Source organism: Myripristis murdjan, chromosome 3 (assembly GCF_902150065.1).
Source record: "Myripristis murdjan chromosome 3, fMyrMur1.1, whole genome shotgun sequence".
Lineage (NCBI taxonomy): Eukaryota > Metazoa > Chordata > Actinopteri > Holocentriformes > Holocentridae > Myripristis > Myripristis murdjan.
Window position 1 is genome coordinate 3,775,540 of NC_043982.1, and position 14,532 is coordinate 3,790,071.

The 14,532-nt window shown below is 39.8% G+C and overlaps 1 protein-coding gene across 1 annotated transcript; it reads right to left on the reverse strand.

Moving 5' to 3' along the window:
• Positions 1–9,236: 9,236 nt before the first annotated feature.
• On the reverse strand, positions 9,237–13,838 carry fgf4 (fibroblast growth factor 4). The gene is made up of 3 exons (XM_030048165.1): positions 13,451–13,838; positions 11,267–11,370; positions 9,237–9,413 (listed from the first exon to the last, which is right to left on the reverse strand). The coding sequence occupies exons 1-3, from the start codon at positions 13,836–13,838 to the stop codon at positions 9,237–9,239; spliced, it is 669 nt and encodes a 222-aa protein (XP_029904025.1).
• Positions 13,839–14,532: the final 694 nt, after the last annotated feature.

Here is a 14,532-nt window from a genome sequence, read left to right on the forward strand (position 1 = left end):
GTCCCTTCAATTCCTCAGTGTCCTGTTGACTTTGGAATAGACTTCACAATCTTCAGTCTTCAAACTAGAGTATATTAGTTATGTTCTAAAAGCAAGGGCTCATATTGCTCAACTTCCCTTGGAAAGTCTGTGCCAAGGTGCATGAGGGAGACACTGGTTGGTTGTCCAAGAGGTGCAATGCAAATTTTGTAATGGTCGTGGAACAGTGGACCAGTTTTTTACCATTTTACCAGACAATTGAGAGGATTATTCAGATGATTTTGTGTTTTGTAAGCCTAACCCCCTCAGTGGGATTGAGACCACAGGTAAAGGAGGTGGAAGTGAGGTTTCTCCACAAGATAGTTGGCCTCTATGTGATAGGGTGAGGAGTGCAGCAGTTTATGACCACTGTTACACTCATTCCAATTTTACATCGCACATGCAGGTTTTACGTGGGTTTTTACCCTTGGACTACCCCCTAAAAAGGCAGGTGCTATCATTTACATTATCAGAAGTCCTGGAATGCAAAATTCACCTACAGATTAAATGATGTAAAAATCTTGCATCTCGACTGAAACAGTTTTGTCTCCAAATTCAAAGCATAATTGAAGTTGCCTGCCTAATACGTAGAGCATGTCCTGTATGAGGGACGAAAAATGACAAAACAATAAATAAATGAATAAATAAATAAATACGCATATAAATATATAAATGCATAAATAATTAAATTAATAAATATTTCTACACTACAGCCTCCCCCAGTCCAGGCAGTAGCAGTGGATAGGATCACACCCACAAACCAATCGTGCTTAAGACTAATGTAAGAACCGCCCACCTTATTAACATACGACACAGAAATACAGAAATAAATAAATGTGGAAATGTAGAAATACAGAAATAAATGTAGGAATAAATAAATAAATGTAGAAATACAGAAATAAATGTAGAAATAAAAGAAGGAATAAATAAATGAATAAATGTAGAAATAAATAAAAGTATAAATAAATAAATGTAAAAATAAATATATAAATACACAAATGAATAAATAAATGTAGAAATAAATAAATAAATAAATAAATAAATGTAAAAATAAATAAATAAATACATGCATAAATGTATAAATACACAAATAAATAAATGCATGAATAAAAACAGAAATAAATAAATAAATAAATGTAGAAATATTTATTAATTTAATTATTTATGCATTTATATATTTATATGCATACTTATTTATTTATTCATTTATTTATTGTTTTGTCATTTTTCGTCCCTCATAGTCCTGTCTGTGACATACACAGGTCACAAATTAGCATGTGGTACTTTTGCATCTGTGTTAACTTAGCTTGTTTCCATACCCATGAACTGCATGCTCACTTTAAAATAATTCTAGTGATTCATAAAGGTCTGGTGTCAAGTGTTATTTCTCTTTTGAATACCTAACCTAACCAAACGTTGTTGATGTATTCAAGCAGTGCCAGAGCCAGGGAGAGCATAGCTTATTTGCTGAAAGTGGCTAACATGAGAAAGTATATGATACAATATAGACACTGCTATCAGTGTTTTAAATAGATTAAATCTAAAAAAACAGTCAAAGCAGGGAAACTTCCCCACCGTGGGACTAATAAAGGAATATCTTATCTTATCTTATCTTAACATTGTGTGCTGAAGGTATTTTTTTAGAGAGGATGATGATTTTTTTGTTTGTTTGTTTGTTTTATTTTGTTTTCTGCCAGTGGGATTTGGCAAAAGTTCAATTTAATTTTTATACTAGCCCTTCTGGAAAAAAAAAAAACAGTGTGTTGTTGTTATTATGATTATTATGATTATTATGATTATTATTGTTGATGTTGTTGTTGTTGTTGTCATTATTATTATTATTATTATTATTATTATTATGTTATTGCTGTTTTTTTTTTCCCAGTTATTGTTATTTTATTGTTATTTTCGGTGGTTACTGTTCATGTGATGTCCTTGTGTGGTGTCACTTATCAATAAAACAACAACAATAAAAACTGAATTACAAAAAAAGTAGCCTAGCTCTGTTCCACAGAGTTAGTTTTAGTGGCTAACCTGCCAAAGCCAGTGGCTCGCTATGGAACTCCCTGGAACAGTGCTAAAATCAGCCCGACTTCACTCAGTCATTCATCCAAGTTCAACCATGACTTTTTCTTAACCTTAACCAGGTGGTTTCACCATGAAAGTCTATGGGGAATAAGCACCATTAAATGGCAGGTGAAGAGCATAAAATGTGTAGTGATAACATGTGAAATGACCTTAAAAGTGGTGTGCTATTTGTACACACTCCCATGAAATGTGTTGCAAGAACAGAGAACATCAAAGCTTTCAGGAAGACTTGATATTGTGTTACATCATCAGCGATACAGACTAGCAAAATGGACAATTATTTATAGTGAAGTTGTAGATTATTAGTTTACTGTTGAATGGGTGCAAGAATAAATGTGTGTATGTGCAACCTGGGTTGGTATGTGAGTGTGTGTGTCTATGTGTGATTGGCAGGTGTTTGGCAGCAGGTGTCTCATCAGATATGCTGGGCGCTGGCTGCAGCTGCTGAGGCCATTTGAATATTCCCACTAAGCCTCTGATTTGCCTCTGGACCATGCAAGAGCCGCCCAGCTATTTCAACACCAGCTTGACCTTGTTTTCTTTAGTAATTGATGAAGTAATAACAGCATCACAGACTGAAAAGTGAATGTGAAATGTTTGAAAACTGAACTTTATCAGGCCACTTTTTTCAGTTCAGAATTTAATCATTTGTCTGACAAGGTGAATTCAAATGAATCTCAGATCTGAAAGATTTTAAATTATTTCAAATATATAAGTTGTGGTGAGTGTCTGAACCTTGTCCCAGGAGTAATAATGTGTGGTTGTCTCCTCTGTCCTCCCGTGCCTTCTTATAGACTGGATCAGATGCTACACACAGAGTGTCGTCTCAGTCAAGACGCCTCAGTGTAAAGTAACCAAGCCGAAACACTCAGTGTACGTCTGGAGGTTGTCCATCCAAAACATGACTCTGCTGCGTTCAGGGGAAGTCGGCCCTTGAAACACCCGTCTGGTAAATTTCCATCTTGTGAATTTCATTAGCACAATACATCTCTGTATTTTTTTGCATAATCAACAAATCCAGCAAGCATACATTTATGGAATATCTCGCTGAAATTTGGAATTATGAAACTGAAATATTTGCATCAAGCACAAGCAATAAATTTTTAAGATTCATCCGTTTAATGTCTCCAAAAATAAATAAATAAATAAATAAATAAAAAATATATTTTAAGAAGCTGGCTATCAACAAATATCTGAACAAAAAAGTCTTTTTAACAAACAGTTTACCTGTGAATACTTAAGTACACGTAATGCCAGTAACTTTAAGACTTTTACTGAAGTAGTATTGTACTGTTACTTGAGTAGTTTTAGAGGAAGGTGTCTTTACTTTTACTTAAGGATGAATTTTGATTAGTTTTTACACCACTGCTAGATGCTATTCCTTTCTTTGCTGTGAGGCCATCTTTACTGTCTTCTCTTCCAAACCTTTGTCTAATAAAACATCAAAACACATGGCAAGAGTGTGTCTGTATGTGTGTGTGTGTGTCTGTGAGTGTGCGTGTGAGTGTGTGGGGTGGGGCATGGAGGGCGGTGGTGGGACCATTCACCACTCTTCAAAAGAAAAAGGGGAAATGTAGTACTTGACCTAAACTCTCCTCACCAACCCATGTGTCTACTCAGACACCAGGAAATGGCTGTTAAATTACTTCTTTGTTGGCACACACATCGTTGTTAACTTGCCTTCTTCAGCTTGAAAGGCTCAGGCATTTCAGCCCCAAAGGTATGTGCGTGTGTGTGTTTGTGTGTGAGGCGTGTGTGTGTGTACACATGGTACACACGATGTGTACCTAACAGACAATGGGAGAGTGGATGCAGGAGGCAGTCTCTCTATCTTTAGTGTAGTTTACAGCCTGGGAGCAGGCTGGCGCTGGTTTTCAGGAGCAGAAAGCTGTCATTCTGTCATTCTTTGAGGCCATGACAAGGCCTGTTTTAGCCAAGGCTGCAGCCGAATGAAGGGACACAAATACATGGAGTGAACAGCTAGGCAAACACCTGTCCTGCCCCGAGCAAGGCCACGCTACAGCAAGCACACCATCAAACAACCACACTGCTTCTGCAGTGAGAAGGGGAATCTTAATTACAGTCATCAAAAATGCCAAATTACTGGGAAGTATATTGATCATTTGTTCATTCTGAACAGTATCTGTTCTGACTCCATGTCACGTAACTTCATACTGTAAAATTGTTGGGTTCAGTGTGATATTTTGTTAAAAATGAGCTGTCCATGTTAGGCACTTCCACAAACAGGCATTCAGAGCTGTCAAGCAGCCAGGCAGGTCAGGCACAGCACGTAGAGCCCGCCTTTCTCAGTACTAGACCCCAACAACCAATCAGATTTTGTGCTTGTTTGTTTGAAAGCTTTGGTTGAAATGGCATATTTAAATGGCAGATTTCTTATGTTTAAATGCTTGTGAAAGGCCTCTGAACGCAGCCTAATTTTTGAAATCACAGCAAATTCACTTGATTTCTTTCAAAAACATGGGGAAACAAAGTGAGCAAATTAAGAAGAAATGACCAGGAAATTAGCAAGAAATAAGTAAAGCAGACTTTTAAAATTGCTTATATAAGCTGTTTAAATGCTTGGATATAAAAAAACATACACACAAGAAATTTGGAAATGTTGGAAAGATTGATTCCTGTTTGTTATTGATGATATTCAGTGGATTTCGATGGACTATTCAGGAGTAACTTTCTCCCAATTCAAAGCAGAACTTTTTTTCTTACATTCAGTCAGCAGATTTGTCTCACCTTTATTATGCATATGCAGTCACTCCTTTAAACGTAGAAGCCTGTGGGTGGCCTTTTTTTGGGCTGGAATGTATTTATACATTTAGAACTATACTGCACATTTATAATAATTTTTTATAGTTTTTCTGCTGCTTTTCTTTTTTCCCTTGATCTATTTGATTTTTTTTTTCTTTTTTTGTTTTGTGCCTCTGTCTTCCAGTAATTTTTTGGGGTACTTTTCATTTTCTGCTTATTTTCTTAAAAATAAGCAAATTTCTTGCTAATATGTGGGACATATCTTGCTAATTTGCTCATCACCTTTTTTCCTATCCAATGTTTTTGAAAGAAATCAAGTGAATTGGCTCAGGTTTCAAAGGGTCAAATGACCATGAAGGTGTCTGACTGCAGCCTCACAAGCAGCTAAACAAAAAAGAGTGGGACAAGAAAAAAAAAGAAAGAAATAACATGTAATATGAATGAGGCGGGACCGACAGTTCCAATAGGTGAGTAGTAACTGGAGAAACTCTAACAATTGGTGGAGGTGTGTGTGTGTGTGTGTGTGTGTGTGTGTGGTGGTTGAGGGGGATTGGGGGTGGGGGGTCCAGAAGTGAGGAGACCCCCCAATAATAACTGTTAAACCCTCTGATTAGAGATGAACACTATGATGTCAGCTTCACAGTTTGCATTATACCAGCACTCACTTTGATAAGGCACAGACAGACAGGATGCTCTTCACTGAAACAACAGTACAGATAAAGACGCAGCATACAACGTGGGGATTATGTTTTTATTGTCAACGTCCCTTAAGTTAGACTTAAGTCATGTGCACAGCACATACAGCATGGCATTTTAGCAGCTCCTATATAAAACTACAGGACAACTGATAAAAGTAGGAAATACAAAATTGTCATAAGACCACAGGACTCATCATAGATAGTACAGTATCATCACTTTGCGATAGAAATCCCTTTCCTGAACGTAAATGTCCAGACAGCAGAGCAGTTTTGAAGAAATATATTATGTCTATAGTTAATTTAATTAAACCCATGGCATGAATAATGGTGTCCAAGGATGTCTGAGGAGTATAAAATCCTTTGTGAGCACTGTGACCATAGCAGACTGTCTTTTATCCACACAGGAGTGCATTTTCCAACTGCATTGGTTTTGCTTGCCAAATAATCAAATGAGCAGCCAGCATAGAGGGCTGGTCTTGGGTCAGTGACAGAGGGCAGGAGGGTATTTTACTGTAAACATGATGCTTGCCATGCAAAGTAGTGACACTGGAGAAGACTGAGCACAGCTGTGAGCACCAAATACACCAATACACCAGTATCCATCACTGCTGCCCAGCTGTGATGCTGATGGAGAAATTGCAGTTTTTACATGAGATGGCTTTACATTTTAACACAAGCTGACATTGTCTTTTGCACCGATTTGGACAAGTTGGATAATGTTTACCTGACACATCCTGACACTACAGGGCCTGAATGGCTCGGATCAGTCTCGATATCCATGCTGGTCTGAAGGAATCCCTGCCCGAGGCCGCGACACTGACAGTTTGCATGATATTTGTTTGAGCTATTTGCAACTTAATACCCAGCGTATGCATTTGCACACGCTGGGTATTAAGTGCACATGAATGCACACGAATGCACCATCATGTCTACTGAAGCCACTCTTGCTCAACAGTGACAACAGTACAATCGCAATTTACCTACAGCTGCAGTGAAGGAGTTGGAGGCCAACATTAGTTACAGTACATGCTATGGTATGTGGAATGTTGAAACTGAGATTTAAAACATTTAAACCTCTTGAAATCGAGTAAGAAGAGAGAGCATAGCAGAATAATAATAATAAAAAAAACAGTAGGCTGTGTTTATCTGTCTCTCACCAGTCGTTTTGCTCCTGTGTTTGACTTGGAGAGTTTTGTGATTTGTTCATTGATCACACCCAAGCAAACCAATCAATTGCAGCTCATGCAATCAGGCAGAAATTTCTACCCAGCTCTGTTGGTCTACGTTTGAAACTGTCCTCCCCCCAACAGGAATACCAGCACCTTCAGTTACTTAGAGGTTATATTTACAAAATATATAAAGAAAAATATAGGGTTACTGGCCCTAGCATATAGTACAGTCCAACAGCTGTCCGTAAATATTTCTCCCATGATTATCCTTTCTAAAAGTAAATCACAGGGTAAAGATAGCTGGAACGTGACAAGGCGCAACTAGGACAACATGGCCACCAGAGCTGGGCTACAGTCAACTGCAGGGAAACACAGAGAGAGAGAGAGAGAGAGAGAGAGAGAGAGAGAGAGAGAGAGAGAGAGAGAGAGAGAGAGAGAGAGAGAGAGAGAGAGAGAGAGAGAGAGAGAGAGAGAGAGAGAGAGAGAGAGAGAGAGAGACTGGGGGACAAAATATAATAAGTTAAGGAAAACTAGAGGGAATTCTGTGGAGCTATGGGACGGCCAGTGTAAAAAGTAAAGCTTGGCAGAAGGGATTTGTTTTGGGAAAGGAGAGGACACAGAGAAGAGGGAAGTCTGCAACTGGAAAGTGATCGTCGTGGTGCCGTGCCAGAATTTGTTTCCCCTGCAAAATGTGTTTCCCTCGTGGCGTGTCCTCGTTTTGTTTTGTTGTTTTGCCTCAAGGAAATCATCGTGAGGGGAAATGCACTTAGTAAATGACAGGCAGACTAATGTATAGCTTGACAGCTTCCTTGTGCAAACAGTTGGACGCATGTGGCTTGAGATAATAAGATAACAAACGAGCGCGATCCGCTGGCTAGCTCACTTTCATTCTTTGCAATCCTGTGAAATGTTTTTCATGCTTTTGTTTTAATATTTCAACAGGCGGCAACGGCAATGCCAGTTGCTTGTTTGGTTAGTTTCTTCCCTGGTGTGAAATCAGGGCAAAAACCAAGGTGAAACACATTTTTTGGGGGAAATCAATGACCCATATGGAAATCTATGAACATGTAGGAACATGTGTGCCACAAACCCAGGGAAAAGCTGTCATATCAACATCATATCAACATATATGCTTCTTGCTACCCTCTTTTGTTTTGTTTATTGCTCATTTGTTTGATTATATTGCCTAGTGTTTCTACTTGTTTTAATTGGCCTGTCTTTAATCTCTTGTTTTGCCACTTTATTTTAAAGCACTTTGAGATACACCTCTGTATGAAAGGTGCTATATCAATAAAGTTTATCATTACAATTATTGTTATTATTATCCCCTCTGAGTAATGATGTTGAACTTGTGTAACTTATTTTTGCATATGAAAACCATAAGGGAGATTTATATGTTCATATATGAAAATGTATGGTCATACATGCCATGTATGGAAATCCCCTATATGTACTTCTATTACATTTCCGTATAGGGATGCATATTTGTTTAGTCCAACTCCTATCAGACAATCGGAAATAACTGGGGACTTTTGACATTCAGAATACTGATATTCCACAGTCAAGGCTGTGGTTTCCATGTTGCATTCTGAGCACACTGACCTTGCCTTTAAACTCCCAAATTCCCTGCTTATATAATGTCAAGAGGATGCCTCTCTCAATCGGCAGTCTTATGGATCTGACTAAGATTGACGGCAGAAAAGTTCAGAGTTCACCACCCTGGCAGAGCTAAAAACAGACCAGTGGAGGTTGGGGCTCTTCAGCAGCGTGGTCTCTCTCTCTATGTCTCTCTCTCTCTCCCCCTCTCTCTCTCTCTCTCCCTCTCGCTCTCTCTCCCTCTCTCTCTCTTTCCCTAGCAGTAAGATGATACTGTTTCAATTAGGCTCCAGTGCCACACAAAAGAGCCCAAGCATTGGGCAATCAGTGGCACTTCTGACACCAAAGACCCGATAGCTCATTTCATTTTTTAGCGTTAGGCTAAAAATAAGGTCCTTTTTTTCATCATTTAAAAAAAAAAGTAGGCTAACAAACATTTCCAGTGCACCTTCAGTGCAAAGAACATCATCATCCAAACACAGGATTTGACTCATCCAGACTCTCAGTAGCAGCAGACATTCGATGACTTAGAAAATGAAACATAAATAAATGGATTTCGCATCTCTTACCCCTACCGCCCCCCTCAAGCACCTACTCACTGAAAAAAAAAGAACCTGTTCTGTCCCTCCTTAAAAAAAATACAAAACTGTAGCTTAACCATAAATTAAAAAAAGAATGGATATATACAAAGTTGAAACATAAGATATGATACACTTCTTGCGTAAAGCTCCATGTGAAAGTGCATCATGATTTGGAGTCCCCTCACCTCCTCAGCCCCCGCCCCCCACCCATCTGCTTCTTCTTCTTCTCCTCCTCCTCCTCCTCCTCCTTCTTCTTCTTCTTCTTCTTCTTCTTCTTCTTCTTCTTCTTCTTCATACTGAGGTGAAGTCTATTTATGAAGCCATTAGATTCTTGGCAAGAAATGTGTCACTGTCATGGCGGGTGACACTCGGTTTCCTCTTTTTGTTTTGCCGTTCTTGCTCAGGCCGATGTACATCCTCGGGTAGGCCACCGACTCGTAGGCGTTGTAGTTGTTGGCAAGGAGCTTCTCTCTGAACTTGCACTCGTTGTTGTAGTGTAACTGGAACAGAGGGAGATTGGGGAGGGGCAAATAGGGATTATTTGAAATGTCAATTGTTTGATGGCTATGAGACAAAACAAAGACGCCGGGTCCCTTTTTTGGGGGGGATGGGGTGTTGAACTTTGTATTGTTCATTTTGATGACTATCAAACAATTGCTCTATTTTCAGTTATGATTGTAGGGCTATTGTTGCTCTTTTACTCAGCAGCCACGTTTACATACACACAGAAAATGGGATTGTAATGTGTTGAAGACAATAATGTGAGTAAGGCAGGAGCCATGTGCCACGATAAGGCAGGGCCCAGGACAACATACTCATACATGTTATTGCCCTTAACGGCAGAACATGACTTTAAGCACCTTTTTTGGCTCCATGTTTGACAAAGGACACGTAAATGAATACTAAAAACTAATAAAGAACGGAAGAAAGAAAGACAGTGCATAACAGTGTTCCCAGTTGGGATGTCGAATCATCAGCGCTGGGCTCCACCCAGATAGATCTGATTATTCCAAATCTTTTGTTATGTGACATCATAACAACTTTCCTCTCAGACTTTTTGTCTCAGCATTGTTATCGAGTGCATAAACCCACATCGTTGCACTGCTTGGTTAAAGGACCATACCAGCGATTTTGCAAGTTTCGTGTAATATCTACAAAACGTATATAGTTCATGTTTCTGCTAATCTTTTCCCAAAGTGAGCAGTCATATTTTAAACCTCTGATATCATTTTTCCTCCCTTTTATCCAGCCATTAATTCATTCCATTATGTTATGAACTTGAACTTTCAGAGACTTCAAACTTTCTTCACACCTGTATTCCATAATTCATATTTAATAATCAATATTTTGATTATATTTTGTGAAATCTTAAGTACCCCCACATGATTTGCCAAATGGTTTGCTGTAGTAAACAGGCCAAACACTCAATATCACTGCAATGGCATTTTTGCAACAAAACTAAACTATAGGGTTTTCAGTTGAGCCCTTAAAGTTTGATTTTACTGGACTTTACAGAGACTAGTTAAAGCACGGCTACACCTGTGCCACATTTATTTAAATGTGGTTTTACTGACAATGTAATAGTCACACTTCCATGTGCCTGAACCGTGTTGGTGGTTTTCAGTACTTGTTTTTCTTTACACAGTGCGTTAACTGAACTGGAGATCATAAATGTAAGAAAAAGTACAAGATAATATACAAAAATTAACAATAACATTAAAAAGCTGATGCATTTAGGTTTAATTCCAGGGCTTTAGCTCTGTGTGTCTTCAGCAAAAAGTTGGTATTTGGTGTGTGTGTGTGTGTGTGTGTGTGTGTGTGTGTGTGTGTGTGTGTGTGTGTGTGTGTGTGTGTGTGTGTGTGTGTGTGTGCGCGTGTGTGTGTGTGTGTGTGTGTGTGTGTGTGTGTGTGTGTAGAGCTGGGTGGTCTCTTCATGGCCAGTTTGCTGAGGGAAGAACAGTAGGTGCATGTGGTGGCTGGCAATGCTTGGAATGACATGCTCAGTCTGAATGATGAAAACCCATGCCACAGTCTTTTACACACACACACACACACACACACACACACACACACACACACACACACGCACGCATGCACGCACACACGCACACATGCACCCACGCACTACATGTGGGATGTGATCAAGCACACTATAAAGAAAACTGAGCCATTCTTGATCATTTCTTCTGTGTAATATGTCTGATAGCACCTTTCGTGAGCAACCAGTCAAACTGAATTAAAAAAACTGAGCTATCTTACTTGGCTAAAAAAGCTGATTCTGAATTTAATGTGTGTGTGTGTGTGTGTGTGTGTTTGTTTGTGTTCGCGTGCGTGTCAATGTTTGCACACTTACAGATCCGTATAGCTTTCCTCGGCGGTTCATGGCCACGAAGAGCCCACTGCGAACGCCCAGGAGAGTCACCACCCCTCTCTCCACTGGAGAGATCTGCAGAAGACCTGCAGGGAAAACACACACACACACACACACACATATAAAGAAGCTGCTCTGATGGGATGACACCTCAGACTCAACATAGAAATCAACCCAGCATCTTTCACTGTCAACACGTTCACAGGCTGATCAAAAAGACAGCAAACTCACAAGCTTGGAATTCAAGGTCAACTTTCTTATTCCAAGCAGGGAAATTAATTTAGCAGAAAGCCAGCCATGATTAATTAATATCTGTGAGCAAAACATCCATTGCAACACAATTACTCACAAAACATTTCAAGACATAAGATATGCAAAAGTAGGAAAATCAATTTATGCTTAGAACGTTTTGGGGTCAAATATTTTGAATGTATTTTTCCCCACTTGGGATGCTAATATCTCTGCAACACTAGCCTATCAGCAGCTGCCCCAATTTCCGAGGGCTCTTTGTATCCTATCAGAGTGGGCTTTGTTTTCCCACGGGTTCATTCATATTTTTTCCAGTGTCCATCATCCAGACAACCAATCACAACGTCTGCTTCTCACTCACTTTTGTCTTTCTGGATATGTACCTCACTCATTTTGTGCAATCATTTCAGCTCTGGTTGGTCTGTGTGACCCACCACCACCACTTTAAAGATTCAGAGTATCATTCATGAGACAGGTAGATTCAAATGTATCATTGTATTCAGCAAAGTCTCATTTTGTTCATTGAAATGAGTCTGTCCTGGCTGAGCTGCACTTCACCCAGACACAACTTTAATTCTACCTGATGCTCATGACGTGTTAACTGGGTCTGACAAGCTGTGGGTTCCATCCACGTCTTAGCCAAGATGAGGGCAAATGTGATCTGGTAGTTTTTATAAGCATCATGATGAGAAAGGATCAAGGAAAAAGTGACATAAATCTATTTTAAAGTCACATAAAGGACCTTCAAGAAAAATCATTCCTTCTTAGCTGAGTTTGGTAACCTACATCTAGCCAAAAATAAATAATTAAATAAATAAAAATAAAAAATAAAAAATAAAAAAATCTTGTTAGAGCCTGTGTTTGATAGTTTTGTCAAAATGACAGAGCAGGTCTTTGGCACTTTTGGGGGGTAAACGATATTAGACTCAGGGATGGTTTAGAGATTAGTGAACTGAGTCCCCTGCTGATGCTCAATTTCTCACTTGGCCTTGGCTAAGCCGGTGGGTTACAGCAGCCTCTCTGCATGTTTTGTTCCTGATCTCATTTTGAAATGTTTTACAGCAGCTTGAATTCTTCAAAGAGATTCTGTGTAATGTATCTCCCTGAATTTTATGCCGTGTCTCAAAATAGTGCGGAGGGAACACAAAACAAGCTTTAAGTTCCCAAGCAAGGCTGTCGATGCCACAGCTCGGCTTTTTGTCACTTAATAGGACTAACGTGGATGGGAGGGATTAGATTTGACATGCTAGGTAAATAACTGTTTGTTATTCTTTGTGTCTGCAAATGTCAGGCGTTGTATGACTTTGTCTGGAGCAGGCTGGTGGGGTTAATCTGCCTTAACAGATGGGTCTGTGTGCTGTGTCCTAACTTTAGGAGCTGGCTGGCCGCTGGCCTGGATCACAGCGAGATCTGATTACACAGAGAGCGGAAAGCACCTACACGTCTGCTCAATGGCACTAAGGAAGGACTCCAGATGTTCGGGTCCTGTCACTGGATCAATATCTGCAACCCGTTCACAACAGCCTAGACCCCACCTGTGTCAGTACTGTTGATCTGGGCGAAATCAAACTGTTTGATAATTGCGATAGGGAGGCAGGTTTTGATTCGAAACTCTAATCTGTCATTGATTTCCAGAAAAAAAAAAAAAAAAAAAAAAAAAACTTTTCTGCCGTTGGCTATTTAGCTCATAAAGATTCTATTTTTCAACCAACAACTCATGAAACCCATGACTGAAATCAGACATCAACAGTTCAATTACACTTGTTGATTAGTGATAAAACAAAACGCCCTCTATAAATTAAGATACTGTTAACTGGAATATTTCTATTGGTTATAGCTGCACCGTAAAATGTCAAAAGTGGAGAAATACAGGGTATCGCGCACCTATCTAATTATTAATTAACTGCTCCAACTTACTGTAACGATTTTCGTTGTGCACTCCCGTTATTCTGCCGTCCGGTAACACCTGAATATGAAAGCCAATTCCCACGTTGCAATAGAGGCGCCTCAGCCTTTTAATGCCCAGGAGGTAGTCGCTGTCCCGGCTGATCTCCCCCCGCTTCTCCCCTGGGATCCGGGCCAGGGACCGGGAGTAGAGGGCCTCCCAGCGGTCGGCCGTCCCGTTCAGGCCGGGGGCGCATCCCGCCAGTCCGGTCACCAGGCCCAAGACTAGGACAGTCCGCAGGGCCGCCAGAGAGCCCATCCCGGGTCTGGCTCTGTAAACAGCCTCCCGGTGCCGGTTTTTCCAATGAACCGAGAACAAAAAGTAGAGCGACAGAAAAGAGCGTGTGGAAGTTGCGCTCATTCCCAGACCGAGAGGCGCACTGACTTCAGCGTTGGAGCGACATTGATCTGCATGGACGCTGTGCAGCCATGCCTCTATATTTATACCTGCTGGGACATTACATCACAGCTCCGCACTTAGAAGAAATGTACAAACTGCATTTTCACATTCAAATGCACCCAAAAAGGGCTGGGAAGTGATTGGAATCAAATAATAGCCGTCTTATCTCACAGCAAAGTCAGGAGTTTTGGAGAGAATAAATGACTAAAGACGTAGTAATAATAAAAAAGGTTCTTTGTGTAAGGCCTTCATTATCAGCAGTGGAATATCATAATTTATGTATGGGAGGATGTAAAATAGGAAATGGTCAAGTTAACAGACTGTGGTGTCGAGACAGGAGACAGTTCTATAAATGAACAATAACAGGAAAAAACAAAGGTCCAATTCAACCAAATGAAAAAAAGGCACTAACTTAAGACTGGTAGAGAGAAAATGGAAATAATACTCCGGGTTCTTATAGAAAACAATGGTAAGACTAAATAGAGAGTTAGCAGGATAAGTAGATGCTGTCATTGTTGGCCAAGGCTCTCCATGCTGACCTTTTACTGTAATACTGCTGTCTAAATTTGGGAATTGCCTTAATGTGGCAAGAGTAAGTGTAAAATAATGTGGGGTTTTTTTTTTTTTTTATAAGTAAGCCAGGAATGAGAGTTAT